At 47.7% G+C, this 18,896-nt stretch overlaps 1 protein-coding gene across 2 annotated transcripts in view; it reads left to right on the top strand.

Annotated features, from left to right (window-relative positions):
- Window positions 1-18,896, top strand: part of LOC139416725 (membrane associated guanylate kinase, WW and PDZ domain containing 3a) — a 275,221-nt gene that overhangs the window by 149,264 nt on the left and 107,061 nt on the right. For both annotated transcript variants that reach the window (XM_071165722.1, XM_071165724.1), the window contains exon 2: window positions 15,528-15,644. In XM_071165722.1, coding sequence (XP_071021823.1) covers window positions 15,528-15,644 — 117 coding nt within the window. The remainder of the gene's footprint in view (window positions 1-15,527; window positions 15,645-18,896) is intronic.

The following is an 18,896-nucleotide window of genomic DNA, read 5'->3' as shown; positions in this document are numbered from 1 at the left end:
AGTGGAGGGGATGAGGAGACAGTGGAGGGGAGGGGGAGACAGTGGAGGGGATGAGGAGACAGTGAGGGGGGGTGGACATTGGAGGAGACAGTGGAGGGAGTAGGCGAGTCAGTGGAGGGATGGAGGGAGACAGTGGAGGGAGAGAGGGAGACAGCGGAGGGAGTAGGCGAGTCAGTGGAGGGAGGAGGCGAGTCAGTGGAGGGAGGAGGTGAGGCAGTGGAGGGAGTAGGCGAGTCAGCGGAGGGAGCAGGCGAGTCAGCGGAGGGAGCAGGCGAGTCAGTGGAGGGAGGAGGCGAGACAGTGGAGGGAGAGAGGGAGACAGTGGAGGGAGGAGGCGAGACAGTGGAGGGAGTAGGCGAGTCAGTGGAGGGAGGAGGCGAGACAGTGGAGGGAGCAGGCGAGACAGTGGAGGGAGGAGGCGAGACAGTGGAGGGAAGAGGCGAGACAGTGGAGGGAGCAGGCGAGTCAGTGGAGGGAGCAGGCGAGTCAGTGGAGGGAGGAGGCGAGACAGTGGAGGGAGGAGGCGAGACAGTGGAGGGAGGAGGCGAGTCAGCGGAGGGAGGAGGCGAGTCAGCGGAGGGAGGAGGCGAGTCAGCGGAGGGAGTAGGCGAGTCAGTGGAGGGAGGAGGCGAGTCAGTGGAGGGAGTAGGCGAGTCAGCGGAGGGAGGAGGCGAGACAGCGGAGGGAGGAGGCGAGTCAGTGGAGGGAGGAGGCGAGTCAGTGGAGGGAGAGAGGGAGACAGTGGAGGGAGTAGGCGAGACAGTGGAGGGAGGAGGCGAGTCAGTGGAGGGAGGAGGCGAGTCAGTGGAGGGAGAGAGGGAGACAGTGGAGGGAGTAGGCGAGACAGTGGAGGGAGTAGGCGAGACAGTGGAGGGAGAGAGGGAGACAGTGGAGGGAGTAGGCGAGTCAGTGGAGGGAGGAGGCGAGACAGTGGAGGGAGTAGGCGAGTCAGTGGAGGGAGGAGGCGAGACAGCGGAGGGAGGAGGCGAGTCAGTGGAGGGAGGAGGCGAGTCAGTGGAGGGAGAGAGGGAGACAGTGGAGGGAGTAGGCGAGACAGTGGAGGGAGTAGGCGAGACAGTGGAGGGAGAGAGGGAGACAGTGGAGGGAGTAGGCGAGTCAGTAGAGGGAGGAGGCGAGACAGTGGAGGGAGTAGGCGAGTCAGTGGAGGGAGGAGTCGAGACAGTGGAGGGAGGAGGCGAGACAGTGGAGGGGGGAGGCGAGACAGTGGAGGGAGGAGGCGAGACAGTGGAGGGAGGAGGCGAGACAGTGGAGGGAGGAGGCGAGACAGTGGAGGGAGGAGGCGAGACAGTGGAGGGACTAGGCGAGACAGTGGAGGGAGTAGGCGAGTCAGTGGAGGGAGGAGTTGAGACAGTGGAGGGAGGAGGCGAGTCAGTGGAGGGAGAGAGGGAGACAGTGGAGGGAGTAGGCGAGTCAGTGGAGGGAGGAGGCGAGACAGTGGAGGGAGTAGGCGAGTCAGTGGAGGGAGGAGTCGAGACAGTGGGGGAGGAGGCGAGACAGTGGAGGGAGCAGGCGAGACAGTGGAGGGAGGAGGCGAGACAGTGGAGGGAGGAGGCGAGACAGTGGAGGGAGCAGGCGAGTCAGTGGAGGGAGGAGGCGAGACAGTGGAGGGAGGAGGCGAGACAGTGGAGGGAGGAGGCGAGTCAGCGGAGGGAGGAGGCGAGTCAGCGGAGGGAGGAGGCGAGACAGCGGAGGGAGTAGGCGAGTCAGCGGAGGGAGGAGGCGAGTCAGTGGAGGGAGTAGGCGAGTCAACGGAGGGAGGAGGCGAGACAGCGGAGGGAGGAAGCGAGTCAGTGGAGGGAGTAGGCGAGACAGTGGAGGGAGTAGGCGAGACAGTGGAGGGAGTAGGCGAGTCAGTGGAGGGAGGAGTCGAGACAGTGGAGGGAGGAGGCAAGACAGTGGAGGGAGAGAGGGAGACAGTGGAGGGAGTAGGCGAGTCAGTGGAGGGAGGAGGCGAGACAGTGGAGGGAGTAGGCGAGTCAATGGAGGGAGGAGTGGAGACAGTGGAGGGAGTAGGCGAGTCAGCGGAGGGAGGAGGCGAGACAGCGGAGGGAGGAGGCGAGTCAGTGGAGGGAGTAGGCGAGTCAGTGGAGGGAGAGAGGGAGACAGTGGAGGGATTAGGCGAGACAGTGGAGGGAGTAGGCGAGTCAGTGGAGGGAGGAGTCGAGACAGTGGAGGGAGGAGGCGAGACAGTGGTGGGAGAGAGGGAGACAGTGGAGGGAGTAGGCGAGTCAGTGGAGGGAGGAGGCGAGACAGTGGAGGGAGTAGGCGAGTCAGTGGAGGGAGGAGTCGAGACAGTGGAGGGAGGAGGCGAGACAGTGGAGGGAGGAAGCGAGACAGTGGAGGGAGGAGGCGAGACAGTGGAGGGAGGAGTCGAGACAGTGGAGGGAGGAGGCGAGACAGTGGAGGGAGGAGGCGAGACAGTGGAGGGAGTAGGCGAGACAGTGTAGGGAGTAGGCGAGTCAGTGGAGGGAGGAGTTGAGACAGTGGAGGGAGGAGGCGAGTCAGTGGAGGGAGAGAGGGAGACAGTGGAGGGAGTAGGCGAGTCAGTGGAGGGAGGAGGCGAGACAGTGGAGGGAGTAGGCGAGTCAGTGGAGGGAGGAGTCGAGACAGTGGAGGGAGAAGGCGAGACAGTGGAGGGAGCAGGCGAGACAGTGGAGGGAGGAGGCGAGACAGTGGACGGAGGAGGCGAGACAGTGGAGGGAGCAGGCGAGTCAGTGGAGGGAGGAGGCGAGACAGTGGAGGGAGCAGGCGAGTCAGTGGAGGGAGCAGGCGAGTCAGTGGAGGGAGGAGGCGAGACAGTGGAGGGAGGAGGCGAGACAGTGGAGGGAGGAGGCGAGTCAGCGGAGGGAGGAGGCGAGTCAGCGGAGGGAGGAGGCGAGACAGCGGAGGGAGTAGGCGAGTCAGTGGAGGGAGGAGGCGAGTCAGTGGAGGGAGTAGGCGAGTCAGCGGAGGGAGGAGGCGAGACAGCGGAGGGAGGAGGCGAGTCAGTGGAGGGAGTAGGCGAGTCAGTGGAGGGAGAGAGGGAGACAGTGGAGGGAGTAGGCGAGACAGTGGAGGGAGTAGGCGAGTCAATGGAGGGAGGAGTGGAGACAGTGGAGGGAGTAGGCGAGTCAGCGGAGGGAGGAGGCGAGACAGCGGAGGGAGGAGGCGAGTCAGTGGAGGGATTAGGCGAGACAGTGGAGGGAGTAGGCGAGTCAGTGGAGGGATTAGGCGAGACAGTGGAGGGAGTAGGCGAGTCAGTGGAGGGAGGAGTCGAGACAGTGGAGGGAGGAGGCGAGACAGTGGAGGGAGAGAGGGAGACAGTGGAGGGAGTAGGCGAGTCAGTGGAGGGAGGAGGCGAGACAGTGGAGGGAGTAGGCGAGTCAGTGGAGGGAGGAGTCGAGACAGTGGAGGGAGGAGGCGAGACAGTGGAGGGAGGAGGCGAGACAGTGGAGGGAGGAGGCGAGACAGTGGAGGGAGGAGTCGAGACAGTGGAGGGAGGAGGCGAGACAGTGGAGGGAGGAGGCGAGACAGTGGAGGGAGTAGGCGAGACAGTGTAGGGAGTAGGCGAGTCAGTGGAGGGAGGAGTTGAGACAGTGGAGGGAGGAGGCGAGTCAGTGGAGGGAGAGAGGGAGACAGTGGAGGGAGTAGGCGAGTCAGTGGAGGGAGGAGGCGAGACAGTGGAGGGAGTAGGCGAGTCAGTGGAGGGAGGAGTCGAGACAGTGGAGGGAGGAGGCGAGACAGTGGAGGGAGTAGGCGAGACAGTGGAGGGAGGAGGCGAGACAGTGGACGGAGGAGGCGAGACAGTGGAGGGAGCAGGCGAGTCAGTGGAGGGAGGAGGCGAGACAGTGGAGGGAGCAGGCGAGTCAGTGGAGGGAGCAGGCGAGTCAGTGGAGGGAGGAGGCGAGACAGTGGAGGGAGGAGGCGAGACAGTGGAGGGAGGAGGCGAGTCAGGGGAGGGAGGAGGCGAGTCAGCGGAGGGAGGAGGCGAGACAGCGGAGGGAGTAGGCGAGTCAGTGGAGGGAGGAGGCGAGACAGTGGAGGGAGCAGGCGAGTCAGTGGAGGGAGCAGGCGAGTCAGTGGAGGGAGGAGGCGAGACAGTGGAGGGAGGAGGCGAGACAGTGGAGGGAGGAGGCGAGTCAGCGGAGGGAGGAGGCGAGTCAGCGGAGGGAGGAGGCGAGACAGCGGAGGGAGTAGGCGAGTCAGTGGAGGGAGGAGGCGAGTCAGTGGAGGGAGTAGGCGAGTCAGCGGAGGGAGGAGGCGAGACAGCGGAGGGAGGAGGCGAGTCAGTGGAGGGAGTAGGCGAGTCAGTGGAGGGAGAGAGGGAGACAGTGGAGGGAGTAGGCGAGACAGTGGAGGGAGTAGGCGAGTCAGTGGAGGGAGGAGGCGAGACAGTGGAGGGAGAGAGGGAGACAGTGGAGGGAGTAGGCGAGTCAGTGGAGGGAGGAGGCGAGTCAGTGGAGGGAGGAGGCGAGACAGTGGAGGGAGTAGTCGAGACAGTGGAGGGAGGAGGCGAGACAGTGGAGGGAGGAGGCGAGACAGTGGAGGGAGGAGGCGAGACAGTGGAGGGAGGAGGCGAGACAGTGGAGGGAGGAGGCGAGACAGTGGAGGGAGTAGGCGGGTCAGTGGAGGGAGGAGTTGAGACAGTGGAGGGAGGAGGCGAGTCAGTGGAGGGAGAGAGGGAGACAGTGGAGGGAGTAGGCGAGTCAGTGGAGGGAGGAGGCGAGACAGTGGAGGGAGTAGGCGAGTCAGTGGAGGGAGGAGTCGAGACAGTTGAGGGAGGAGGCGAGACAGTGGAGGGAGGAGGCGAGACAGTGGAGGGAGGAGGCGAGACAGTGGAGGGAGGAGGCGAGACAGTGGAGGGAGGAGGCGAGACAGTGGAGGGAGTAGGCGAGTCAGTGGAGGGAGGAGTTGAGAAAGTGGAGGGAGGAGGCGAGTCAGTGGAGGGAGAGAGGGAGACAGTGGAGGGAGTAGGCGAGTCAGTGGAGGGAGGAGGCGAGACAGTGGAGGGAGTAGGCGAGTCAGTGGAGGGAGGAGTCGAGACAGTGGAGGGAGGAGGCGAGACAGTGGAGGGAAGAGGCGAGACAGTGGAGGGAGGAGGCGAGACAGTGGAGGGAGTAGGCGAGACAGTGGAGGGAGTAGGCGAGTCAGTGGAGGGAGGAGTTGAGACAGTGGAGGGAGGAGTTGAGAAAGTGGAGGGAGGAGGCGAGACAGTGGAGGGAGGAGGCGAGACAGTGGAGGGAGCAGGCGAGTCAGTGGAGGGAGGAGGCGAGTCAGTGGAGGGAGTAGGCGAGTCAGTGGAGGGAGTAGGCGAGACAGTGGAGGGAGGAGTCGAGACAGTGGAGGGATGGAGGGAGACAATGGAGGGAGCAGGTGAGTCAGTGGAGGGAGGAGGCGAGACAGTGGAGGGAGCTGGGCAGATGAGAGAGAGAAAGATGTTGAGGATGGGGAGGGGGTTCCAATCCCATGTGTGATTGCCTCATCATTCTCTCTCTCTCGCTTTGACTCTCCCCCAGTTTTTTATGATTGCCGTCTCACCCCCCACCACTTTAATGCCCAGGTGACGAGACACAAAGGAGCCCATTGTGTTCCATAGGAGCCTGGCTGCCCAGCGATATGCTAGCTGCCTCATAGCGTAGCGGGATGCTGTCTGTGTGTGTGTGCGTGCACGCACGCACGTTCTCCAGAGATATGACAGTGCAAGCTAATGCCACCTTACAGTCAGGCAGAGACTGCCCTGTCAGAGAGAGTGAGATTACTCAGTCCTAGTTTAATTACAACAATCAGCACCCTCCATTGTCCATACTTAACCCTCCCTGTGAGGATGGTGTGTGTGTGTGTGTGTGTGTGTGTGTGTGTGTGTGTGTGTGTGTGTGTGTGTGTGTGTGTGTGTGTGTGTGTGTGTGTGAGTGTGAGTGTGAGAGAGAGTAAATGGAGCCAGGACACATTCCTGGGTGGTTGTAGTATAGACCTGGTCACCTAACGTGGGACAGAGCAGACCTGACTTCGGGAATGGGGGTATAGTCTCTCAGCTGTGTTTGTGTGTGTAATGTGGTTCCATAACTCATAATGCATAGAATAGTTTTCTGGGAACATGGGACCACAGGCCTGAGGTTTACCAGTTGAATGCTTTTCTTTCCCTGACCTACATTCCTCACTAAAACGTCCATCGACTTACACAATGTGTAAAGAGGCCTGTTTCTTTTGGCCATAGATCTTCCTACTGCAGCCATAACTGGACTGGTTCAACTTGAGTAAAATACCATTCATACTAAGAAAATAACATTCATATTCAATACTAGGGTTGTAAAGGGTCGGAAACTTTACGGTCAATTTCTGGAACTTTTCCGGAAATTTTCCATTGGAAGTTAAGCCTGGGAATTTGGGGAATTTTGCTTAAATTCATCAAAAAAGTTAGCTTATAACAGTGAACCTTTTTTTGTGGGACACACAAGGCAATTCTAGGTCTTGTGGCATATTTTGGTTAAACTATCCCCAATTCAATGGATTGGGGATAGTCCAACACATGTACAGCTGATTATCAAGATCTTGAACACTAATGAGATGCTAATGATTCTATTACACTGTCTGAGCCAAGGACTACATGCTTTCTGGTAAGTTTTGATTACAATACTGGGTGGGGTGAATATATTTTATATGATTTTTTTGTTAAATAGTAACCTACAGCAAAGTGTGTTTAAAGCATTTCTAACTTGTTAAAACCTGTTAAGCCTACCCCCTCCTTTTTCGAACATTCTGTTAAAAATCACGCAACTTTTCAGCGTCCTGCTACTCATGCCAGGAATATAGTATATGCATATGATTAGTATGTGTGGATAGAAAACACTCTGAAGTTTCTAAAACTGGTTAAATCACGGCTGTGACTATAACAGATTGTGTGTTTCATCGAAAAGCGCAAGAAAAACTGCTCACTGAAAGCTAAAAATAATATCCATGCGTCACTTTCATGAATTGTTAAAAGGGCACAAAATTAATTATGGACCTGCATGCAATTCCTACAGATTCCACACGATGTCGCCATTGTCGTCATTATCCGGGGAGTTTTTTGTTGGTAAATCCAACTAACTGGATTCCATTTCTTCCGGTCTCCGCCAGGATGTTTTGAAGTGCACATTGTCGGCCATTGATTTGAAGACGAGGAGCTATTGAATACACATCGCCCTGTAATCATTTTGATAGATTATAAACGTTTACTAATACCTAAAGTTGGATTACAAAAGTATTTCGAAGTGTTTTGTGAAAGTTTATCGTCGACTTTTTTAATTTTAAAAAATGACGCTGCGTTTTAAAACAATGTTTTTTTCTGAATTACACAGCTTCCATAGATGGCTATTTTGGGTATATATGGACCGATTTAATCGAAAAAAAGACCCAATAGTGATGTTTATGGGGCATATAGGAGTGCCAAGAAAGAAGCTCGTCAAAGGTAATGAATGTTTTATATTTTATTTCTGCGTTTGTGTATCGCCGGGTACGCTAAATCTTTTGTTTACGTCGCATTCAGGCATTTTGGGGTGTTGCATGCTATCAGATACTAGCTTCTCATGCTTTCGCCGAAAAGCATTTTAAAAATCTGACTTGTTGGCTAGATTCACAACGAGTGTAGCTTTAATTCTATACCCTGCATGTGTATTTTGATGAACGTTTGAGTTTTAACGAGTACATTTAGCATTTAGCGTAGCGCATTTGCATTTCCAGGTGCCTAGTTGAGACATCTGCGTCTCAAGTAGGATCAAGAAGTTAACAATTTCTGCTAGTTAGTTTTTGCTACCATGTGGGTTTTAGCTGAGCCTGCTAACTGAGGAGTGGTTTCAATTTTGTAATTTTTTATTTAACTAGGCAAGTCAGTTAAGAACAAATTCTTATTTACAATGATGGTCTACCAGGGAACAGTGGGTTAACTGCCTTGTTCAGGGGAAGAATGACAGATTTGTACCTTGTCAGCTTAGGGATTTGATCAAGCAACCTTCAGTTACTGGCCCAACGCTCTAACCTCTAGGCCACATGCCCATTCTAAAACATTTATGTTACAAAGGAGTTGTTTAATCTAACTGCTTAACTATTTATCTGTACAGGGAATTGTATTTGGTTTTTTTTTACTATTTTTTTTCTAATCTTTACAGGAAAATGCCATGGGCACTATCTGATGTGTGGATACATTTCACTGCAGCTAATGTAGAAGGAAAAGCTGTGTACATTTGCAAATACTGTGCCAAATCATATGTAAAGAATGCAACAAAGATGCAGAATAATCTGGCCAAGTGCATAATGTTCACTCAGCGCACACAACAAGCAACCTCTGACCTCTATTTGAGGTGAAAATGATTAATCAGACACCTTATCGATAGCGACAGCTCATGGTCCTCCTGGAATCAGTTTTTTTGACTCAATGGAGGAACGCTCTTCTTGAGCTGTGTATGCAACTGAATCACCTCTGATGCTCACAGGCAAGGTGTATTGGGAGAGATTTCTGAATGTTCTTCACCCAGCATACACCCCTCCAACCAGACATGCTTTATCTACTCATTTGCTGGATGCAGAGTTCAACAGAGTTCAAGTGAAGGTCAAGCAAATCATAGAGAAAGCAGACTGTATTGCAATCATTTCTGATGGGTGGTCGAATGTTCGTGGGCAAGGAATAGTTAACTACATCATCTCCACCCCTCAAAGTATTCTAAAAGAGCACAGACACAAGGGACAACAGACATACCGGTCTCTACATTGCAGATGAGCTGAAGGCAGTCATCGATGACCTTGGACCACAGAAGGTATTTGCACTGGTGACAGACAATGCTGCGAACATGAAGGCTGCTTGTTCTAAAGTGGATGAGTCCTACCCTCACATCACACCCATTGGCTGTGCTGCTCATGCACTGAATCTGCTCCTCAAGGACATCATGGCACTGAAAACAATGGATATACTCTACAAGAGAGCCAAGGAAATGGTTAGGTATCTGAAGGGTCATCAAGTTATAGGAACAATCTACCTCACCAAGCAAAGTGAGAAGAATAAGAGCACCGCATTGAAGCTTCCCAGCAACACCCATTGGGGTGGTGTTATCATGTTTGACAGTCTCCTGGAGGGGAAGGAGTCTCTCCAAGAAATAGCCATATCACAGTCTTATCACAGGATAGCCCTATCAAGAGGATCCTCCTGGATGATGCATTTTAGGAGAGAGTGGTAAGCAGCCTGAAACTCCTGAAACCTATAGCGGTAACCATTACACGGATTGAGGGAGACAATGCTATCCTGCCTGATGTTCAGACTCTGCTTGCAGATGTAAGAGAAGAAATCTGTACTGCCCTGCCCACTTCACTGATGCTCCAAGCAGAGGAAACTGCAATTCTGAAATACATCCAAAAGCGTGAAGACTTCTGCCTGAAGCCCATACACGCCGCAGCGTACATGTTGGACCCCAAGTATGCTGGCAAGAGCATCATGTCTGGTGCAGAGATCAACAAGGCCTATGGTGTCATCACTACCGTGTCTCGCCACTTTGGCCTGGATGAGGGCAAGATTCTTGGCAGTCTGGCGAAGTACACTTCCAAGGGCTTTGGGATGGAGATGCAATATGGCAGTCGTGCCAACATATCTCATCAGCCACCTGGTGGAAGGGACTTTGTGGATCTGAGACTCTTTCCCCTGTTGGCTCCATCATCCTCCAACTCCCACCAACGTCAGCCGCCTCAGAGTGCAACTGGTCCTTGTTTGGGACCACACACACCAAAGCACACTACAGGCTGACCATTACAAAGGATGAAAATTTGAGGCTTTTTGAGCCTGACAACGAGCCATCCTCAACAAGGTTGGAAAGTGACAGATGAGGCCTCGGAGTCTCATGTTCATGAGGTGGACATTGAGGAGGTCCAGGGAAGACACAGAAGCCTGAGAGGAAGACAACCAAAGTTTAGTTTTTAGACTAACGTTTTTGAGAGATGCGATGGATCGTTGGGGATCATTCAATATTCCCTTTATTTTGTTGTTCAGTGATTTCATCCCATGTGTGAGTCAACTCATTTACTGTAATTAAAGTTCAATTCGGAACTAAATCGTTTTTATATTTATATTTGAAGGATTTAATCATTTGCAATTATGTCTATTTATAAGGTAAAAGGTTTATGTTTCTCTCTCCGTATGATATGGTAAATATATCCAATGCAAAAAAACAACTACATTTAAATGGTATTTATTCATGAAACTTAATTTCAAGATGACGGACGAACAGGTGGAAACAATTCATTTTCAAAGAGCTCACTGTTTTGGTGGCAGAGCAGAGGGAAGGCCCCGTCTGATCGTAGCTATGCTAACCCACTACAAAAGGAAAATTGCCTTGTTACAACAGGGTAGGGAATTGAAGAACACCCCATTCTCTATTAATGAACAATTTCCTCATGAAATAGTGGAGAGACGATGTGCCCCATACCCCAATTCCAAAAGGCTACATAATTACATTTAAAAAATACATCTCAATATAAAAAATATAGTCTAATTAATCTATATAGGGCAAATAATGATGATCCACACTTTTTTAAAAATATATATAATAATATATTGAGCTCACAAGCAACAAAATAATCTATTATTATGGTGGGAGATTCTAATACGGTTTTAAGTACCTCAATGGATTGTAAAGGAAGTCATTCTACAAACTATCACCCTCAAGCACTTAAGGAGATCACAAAGATGATGGATACATTATAACTAGGAGATATACATGGAGGAGGCTTAAAGCAGCCATCTTGATTACTTCCTAGTCTTGTTCTTGCTGGCATCAAAAGTTTAAAAAAAAAAAAATTAATAGGAGACCGAATGCGATCAGACCACCATCTAATTGGCCTCCATATAACTCTTACAAAATGTCCACGTGGACGGGGATATTGGAAAATTAATCAAAGCCTATTGGACGACAATTTGTTCTTAACTTAAACAAAATAATTCATAACTGACTTTTTTTGTACAACATATGCACAGCAGAACCCCTTATTGTATGGGACACTTTCAAATGTACTTTTAGAGGCCATTCAATGCAATACTCATCATTTAAACAAAAGCAGTTTAGGTCAAAAGAGATTAGACTAATAAAGGAAATAGAGGAAGTAACAGCGCAGGTAGATGGTAATGGAAACTGTACTTTAGAGGCACAAAATAGGTTAGAGGACAAACAAAAAGAAATGGAGGTACTTATTTAAGAACGATCAAGTGTAATGTATTACAAAAATAAAACAAATTGGATAGAAAATGGGGGAAAATGCACAAATGTTTTCTTGAATCTTCAACACAGAAATTCCACCAAAAATAATTTACAGAAACTCATTACAAATGATGGAGTTATCCATGATTCACCAAATTATATTTTGAAAGAGGAAGCAAAATATTTTAAGCTAATGTTTTATTTTCAGTCTCCTCCATTTTGATGATGATGTTAACTGTAAGGATTTCTTTCCTAATAATAATGTAAAATTAACACATTTACAGAAAGACCGGTGTGAAGGCCAACTTACAGAAGAGGCACTTTTTGAGGCAATAAAATATTTTCAGTCTGGAAAAACACCAGGGCTTGACGGTATACCAGTAGAGGTTGATCAGGCCTTTTTTGATGTACTCAAAGATCCATTATTAGCATGTTTTAATTACTCTTATACAAATGGTAGACTTTCAGGTACTTAACAAGATGCTCTGATTTCATTACTACTGTGACAGGACCCAGGTGGTAAGTATAAAGATCCAGTCCATTTAAAAACTCTAACACTTCAATGTTGTGATGCGAAAATCCTGGCGAAATGCATAGCATATAGAATAAAAAAGGTCATACCAGATATTGTTCATTCTGATCAGATAGGTTTTTTACATGGACGATGTATTGGAAATAATATACAACAATTACTTTAAACAATTGAACATTTTGGAACATTGAAGATACCAGGTTTGGTCTTCATAGCTGATTTTGAAAAGGTGTTTGATAAAGTACGATTAGAATTTATATATAAATGCCTGGAATACTTTAATTTTGGTGAATCTCTTAAACAATTGGTTAAAGTTATGTACAGCAACCCCAGATGTAAAATAATAAACAATGGTTACTTCTCAGAAAGTATTTAGCTTTTAAGAGGAGTAAAACAAGGCTGTCCGTTGTCTCCATATCTATTTATTATGGTCATTGAAATGCTAGCTATTATTAAAATGAGATCCAACAAGAACATCAAGGGGTTAGAAATGCAATGTGCCAATGTATGCTGATGACTCTAGTTTTTCTAAAGTCCACAATCTGGATCCCTGCACAGTCTGATTGAAGATCTTGATCAATTTTCTAGCCTCTCTGGATTAAAACCTAATTATGACAAGTGTACCATATTACATATTGCATCGTTAAAAAATGCAATGTTTACTCTACCTTGTGGTTTACCAATAAAATGGGCGGATGGTGAAGCAGACAAACTTGGTATTCACATTGGTATTCACATTCACAAAAAATATAAATGAACTTACCACAATTAATTTCAATAGAAAGTTAGCAAAAATAGATAAGATTTTGCAACCATGGAGAGGTAAATACTTGTCTATTTATGGAATAATTACATTGATTAACTGGTCCTATCACCGTTTACTTACTTACTAATTGCATTGCCTACTCCAGATGATTAATTTTTAAAATCAAATGAGCATAAAATATTACATTTTATTTGGATTGCTAAATGTTTAAAAATTGTATTATATTTATTAATGATATTATGCATAGAAATGGAGGAGTTTACATGCACTTAGGTTAGAGTCATTAAAACTCGTTTTTAAACCACTCCACAAATTTCTTGTTAACAAACTATAGTTTTGGCTAGTTGGTTAGGACATCTCCTTTGTGCATGACACAAGTCATTTTTCCAACAATTGTTTACAGACAGATTATTTCACTTATAATTCACTGTATCACAATTCCAGTGGGTCAGAAGTGCACATACACTAAGTTGACTGTGCCTTTAAACAGTTGTAAAATTCCAGAAAACAAGGTCATGGCTTTAGATGCTTCTGATAGGCTAATTGACATAATTTCTAGTCGATTGGAGGTGTACCTGTGGATGTATTTCAAGGCCTACCTTCAAACTCGGTGCCTCTTTGCTTGACATCATGGGAAAATCAAAAGATATCAGCCAAGACCTCAGAAGAAAAATTGTAGACTTCCACAAGTCTAGTTCATCCTTGGGAGCAATTTCCAAATGCCTGAAAGCAGCACGTTCATCTGTACAAACAATCGTACGCAAATATAAACACCATGGGACCACTCACCCGTCATACAGCTCAGGAAGGAGACACGTTCTGTCTCCTACAGAGGAATTTACTTTGGTGCAAAAAGTTCACATCAATCCCAGATGAACAGCAAAGGACCCTGTGAAGATGCTGGAGGAAACGGGTACAAAATTATCTATATCCACAGTAAAACGAGTCCTATATTGACGTAACCTGAAAGGCTGCTCACCAAGGAAGAAGCCACTGCTCCAAAACCACCATAAAAAAGCCAGACTACAGTTTGCAACTGCACATGGGGACAAAGATCATACTTTTTGGAGAAATGTCCTCGGGTCTGATGAAACAAAAATAGAACTGTTTGGCCATTATGACAATCGTTATGTTTGGAGGAAAAAGGGGGACGCTTGCAAGCCGTAGAACACTATCCCAATTGTGAAGCATAGAAGTGGCAACATTATGTTGTGGGGTGCTTTGCTGCAAGAGGGACTGGTGCACTTCACAAAATAGATGGCATCATGAGGTAGGAAAATTATGTGGATATATTGAAGCGACATCTCAAGACATCAGTCAGGACGTTAAAGCTTGGTCGCAAATGGGTCTTCCAAATGGACAATGACTCCTAGCATACTTCCAAAGTTGTGGCAAAATGGCTTAAGGACAACAAAGTCAAGGTATTAGAGTGGCCATCACAAAGCCCTGACCTCAATCCTATAGAAAATGTTTGGGCAGAACTGAAAAAGCGTGTGCGAGCAAAGAGGCCTACAAACCTGACTCAGTTACAACAGCTCTGTCAGGAGGATTGGGCCAATATTCACCCAACTTATTGTGGGAAGCTTGGGGAAGGCTACCAGAATCATTTGACCCTATGTTAAAACAATTTAAAGGCAATGCTACCAAATACTGATTGAGTGTATGTAAACTTCTGACCCACTGGGAATGTGATGAAAGAAATCAAAGCTGAAATAAATAATTCTCTCTACTATTATTCTGACATTTCACAATCTTAAAATAAAGTGGTGATCCTAACTGACCTAAGACAGGGAATTCTTACTAGGATTAAATGTCAGGAATTGTGAAAGTCTGAGTTTAAATGTATTTGGCTAAAGTGTATGTAAACTTCAGACTTACACTGTATGCAGTTAAATGCATGGAAGTATCTGCTCAATCCAAATTGAATCCAAATCCAAACAAATGGAGTAGGCAAGTGGAAAAGGGAGAAGGTAGGGAACTTGTTTCCCTACCATAAATTAAAGATACCAATTGGCTGAAAGGAACTGGCATAAATAGAAAAATATACCAGTTTAATTTGAGGACAAAAATGTTGACAGCTGCGCCATACAGGTTGCAAAATAAATGGGAAGAGATTTTCGATGTACCAATTCCATGGCACATGGTTTGTGAACTGGTACAAAAAACTACACTTGACTCAACACTTAGAGTTTTTCAATTTAAATGATTATATAAAATTCTTTCCACTAACAGACTGCTGTATATATGGGGCATACAACATCTCAGCAGCAGACTTTGTTGCGATGAGACCTAATCAAGAAATCACTTATTCTGTTATTGAGAAACAGAGAAACAATGGGTATTGATGCTAACAACACTATAACTGGGGTCCTGTCAAAGCACATCCTCCCCACCCTGAGGAAGACGCCTTGGAGCCTGAGCTGCTGGAGCCTGAGCTGATACTCAGAGAGGGATCCTGTTCACACACCACCAGGGAATGTCCCCCCCCCCCCCCCTGAGGAGATGCCTGGATTCCCCTCCTCCTTCAGGATGAAGAACATCCCCCAAACGTCCTCCATCTGCCTGAACTTCTGTTGTTCCTCCAAGGCAGCAACACTGCCAGCCATTGTGTTATGTTCTCCTGTTATTCATGTATGCATCTGGATACTTGGTGATTCAAGCCAATTAATTTTTCACCTTTGTCTCACATGACAGTTCCTCTACCAACGGAGCCCCCCCCCCCCCCCCCCCCCGAACAACAATGCTGTCACACAGCCCAGAAATGTCTAAACTGTCCTCCTACACACACTCTCGCTGGGGGCATGCTTTCCATCACAGTCACCGGTACCTGTCAGATAGTTTTGAAAGGGATGATGGATCTTTCTCATTTACCCACTGGTGGTTATGCGTTTAGAGTTCCCAACTGTTTAAGAATGTTGGAGGATGGTCTAAATTACGTTTTGTGAATGTCCTGTGTGTGGTGTGTGTTCCCTCCGACATTGTACTGTGCTGACCCAGATGTTTCTCCTCTCCACAGGCAAGGTTCTGAATACAGACCTGCGTCACTACCTCAGCCTTCAGTTCCAGAAAGGTTCGCTGGACCACAAGCTCCAGCAGGTGATCAGGGATAACCTGTACCTGCGCACCATTCCCTGTGAGTAGTAACGCCCCGGGCTTCCCCCCTGTTTTTTTCTCAGAGTTTCCTGTCTACTCCACATGTGCCTGCTCGTTAACGGCTGTTCCATGTGAGTAGGACACCTTTAGATCTCAAGACTGACGGTCACTAGCACTTCAGTAGCCAAGCAATCCTATTTGGCCCTGCCATCAGATAGAAATGCCCCCTTCACAGGTGTCCATTAATCAGCGGAGCAGTTTGCTTTTCCCAAAAGACATGCTACTTCTCCCATGAGGACACAGTGCTTGGCATTCATTGGAACCATCCTCCTCAGAACCCTCCGCTTGTGTCTGGATTGATGAAGAGAGTGATTAGAGGAAGAGTGACATGTCAATCACACTCCTTCATTTTCACAGTTCCATCTCTCTGTCCCTCATTCATTTTCTCTCCTCTTGGTGCTGTGTGTTTAATCATGGATTCTTCTTCTCTCCTAACTGGGGGCATTCTATGCCACATCTCTGAGGTCTACAAAGCAGCCGTCAAACCTTCACTATAAAGGCCATCAACTTCACACATAACTACTCTTTGATAGATGAGATAGGAGATCTCTCACTCCATTTTCCAATACTAATATGTAGGCCTTGGAAGTTCATCTCCAGAATATAATATGCATGTAATTATGTTTAATTAATAAATATTTCCATAGTAACCTAATTCCTTCTAAGTACTTGGTGCCAACTCTATGCTTCATCCACCCACTATGAATGACTGTGTTTGAGCATGTGTCTCTGGGCCTTTAAAACAATGACTCCACTTAATGACTCCCCTGTGTTTGAGCATGTGTCTCTAGGCCTTTAAAACAATGACTCCACTTAATGACTCCCCTGTGTTTGAGTGTGTGTCTCTGGGCCTTTAAAACAATGACTCCACTTAATGACTCCCCTGTGTTTGAGTGTGTGTCTCTAGGCCTTTAAAACAATGACTCCCCTTAATGACTCCCCTGTGTTTGAGTGTGTGTCTCTAGGCCTTTAAAACAAGGACTCCCCTTATTGACTCCCCTGTGTTTGAGTGTGTGTCTCTGGGCCTTTAAAACAATGACTCCACTTAATGACTCCCCTGTGTTTGAGTGTGTGTCTCTAGGCCTTTAAAACAATGACTCCCCTTAATGACTCCCCTGTGTTTGAGTGTGTGTCTCTAGGCCTTTAAAACAAGGACTCCCCTTATTGACTCCCCTGTGTTTGAGTGTGTGTCTCTGGGCCTTTAAAACAATGACTCCCCTTAATGACTCCCCTGTGTTTGAGTGTGTGTCTCTAGGCCTTTAAAACAAGGACTCCCCTTATTGACTCCCCTGTGTTTGAGTGTGTGTCTCTGGGCCTTTAAAACAATGACTCCACTTAATGACTCCCCTGTGTTTGAGTGTGTGTCTCTAGGCCTTTAAAACAATGACTCCCCTTAATGATTCCCCTGTGTTTGAGTGTGTGTCTCTAGGCCTTTAAAACACCAGGATAAATAAGTGGTGTGGAAAAGCGTTTTATTTGTATACCCTAGTGGTTTTAAATGGACAAAAGGGCAAATTGGTGGGATTCAAAGTGCAAAGTGCAGATTTTCTACGCTACTCTGCCGAATTACATGGCAATTACTCCCCATTTCACAATTTATTAATGCTACAGGACACATTTATATCATCTTTGAGCCACTATTTTAATTAGCATATAAAACGTTTCTAATTTGTGACTTTGTTATGAGGGAGAGCCACCCATCCTCGCCTGAACGGCAGATTTTCTCATGTGGAAATATAATGCTGATGAATAATTGTGAATAACAGGCAACTAAATAAATTGCTGATGTTCATTTTCACTAGATGGATACAGTATAACTGTTTAGTGTCTGTCTGTTTCATGAGTTAATGCATTGTTAATGTTCTCAGTATATAAATCATGAGGGGCTATATCGACGACTGCGGACATTAATGGTAAATACTGTTTTGTGAAAAAATTTATAAAAAAGCCATACAAATTCTGAGAGGAAAATGTGCTACGGTAAGTAAGTACGCCAGGCTCTAATGCAGCTCATATTGAATTACTATGGCTGTACAGTCATACCCTGTAGCATTTCAAGCATTGACCCTAGTCTAAGCCTAGTTTGTCTCTAGTGCATGGCTGTTTGTTTCTGCCTCCTCATCAGTGCTAGGGGTTATATTTTGACTGGTGGTGCAGGTCAGCATATGACCCATGTCGCCACTGCTTAGCCACTGATGTTTGTGTGACTGTGAATGGCGTTTCACTGTGCAGGGAGCCGCTGCCTATCCTCTGCTGTGTGACTGTGACTATGGCCTTCCACAATGCATGGAGCCTGAATGCTCTCGGCGTCTCTCCCTGGGATCCAGAATGGCTGCTTGGCCCCGCTATACCTCTCCTCATCGCAGCCCTCTAAATGGTAGCTCAGAGAGAGGAGCGTGACTTCTCCCCAGTCCCCTTCTGAACACACGGGCAGAGACATCATTAAAGGTCACTCACGAGAAAGAAGGGAAGAGAAAAGACAGAAAAGGAAGGAAGGAGAGTCAGTGCCAGGGGTCCAAATCACCACATAATCCTTGAAGCTTGGCTGAACCCTCTGCCTCCTCTTCTCCTCTGGGCAGTAATATCCGTAGTGGCACCGCAGTAAGCTCTGAGGCTCACTGGGAGATAACAAAGAGAGAAGGATGACAAAACTGTATAAGAAAAAGTGCCCCAGGTATTCAATACAAATAATAGTTTTCTCTTAAGAAGATTTAAGTATCTTCCATTAAACTTTTTCTAAGCCTGTGAAACAAGACACCATAACCATGAACATAGATAGCTTTTCCGTTAATAGGGAATATCTACTCGGAGTGGAAAAAACATTAGGAACCTAATGTTCCATCCTAATATTGAGTTGCACCCCCACCCCCCCATTTGCCCTCAGAACAGCCTCAATCCGTTGGGGCATGGACTCAAACAAGGTATCGAAAGTGTTCTGCAGGGATGTTGGCCCATTTTGACTCCAACACTTCCTACAGTTGTGTGAAGTTGGCTGGATGTCCCTTGGGTACCAGACCATACTTGATACACACAGGCAATTGTAAACCATGAAAAACCCAACTGTGATGCAGTTCTTGACACACTCAAACCGGTGCGCCTTGTTCAAGGGCACTTAAATCTTTTGTCTTGCCCATTCACCATCTGAATGCCGCACACACATTCTTGGAATAGGAGTTATCTATTGGAAGCCAGACACGACAGGGTCAGGTCTCAATGTGAATATGTGTGATAG

This window comes from Oncorhynchus clarkii, chromosome 9 (genome assembly GCF_045791955.1).
Source record: "Oncorhynchus clarkii lewisi isolate Uvic-CL-2024 chromosome 9, UVic_Ocla_1.0, whole genome shotgun sequence".
Lineage (NCBI taxonomy): Eukaryota > Metazoa > Chordata > Actinopteri > Salmoniformes > Salmonidae > Oncorhynchus > Oncorhynchus clarkii.
This window is presented reverse-complemented; position numbering and strand designations above follow the sequence as displayed.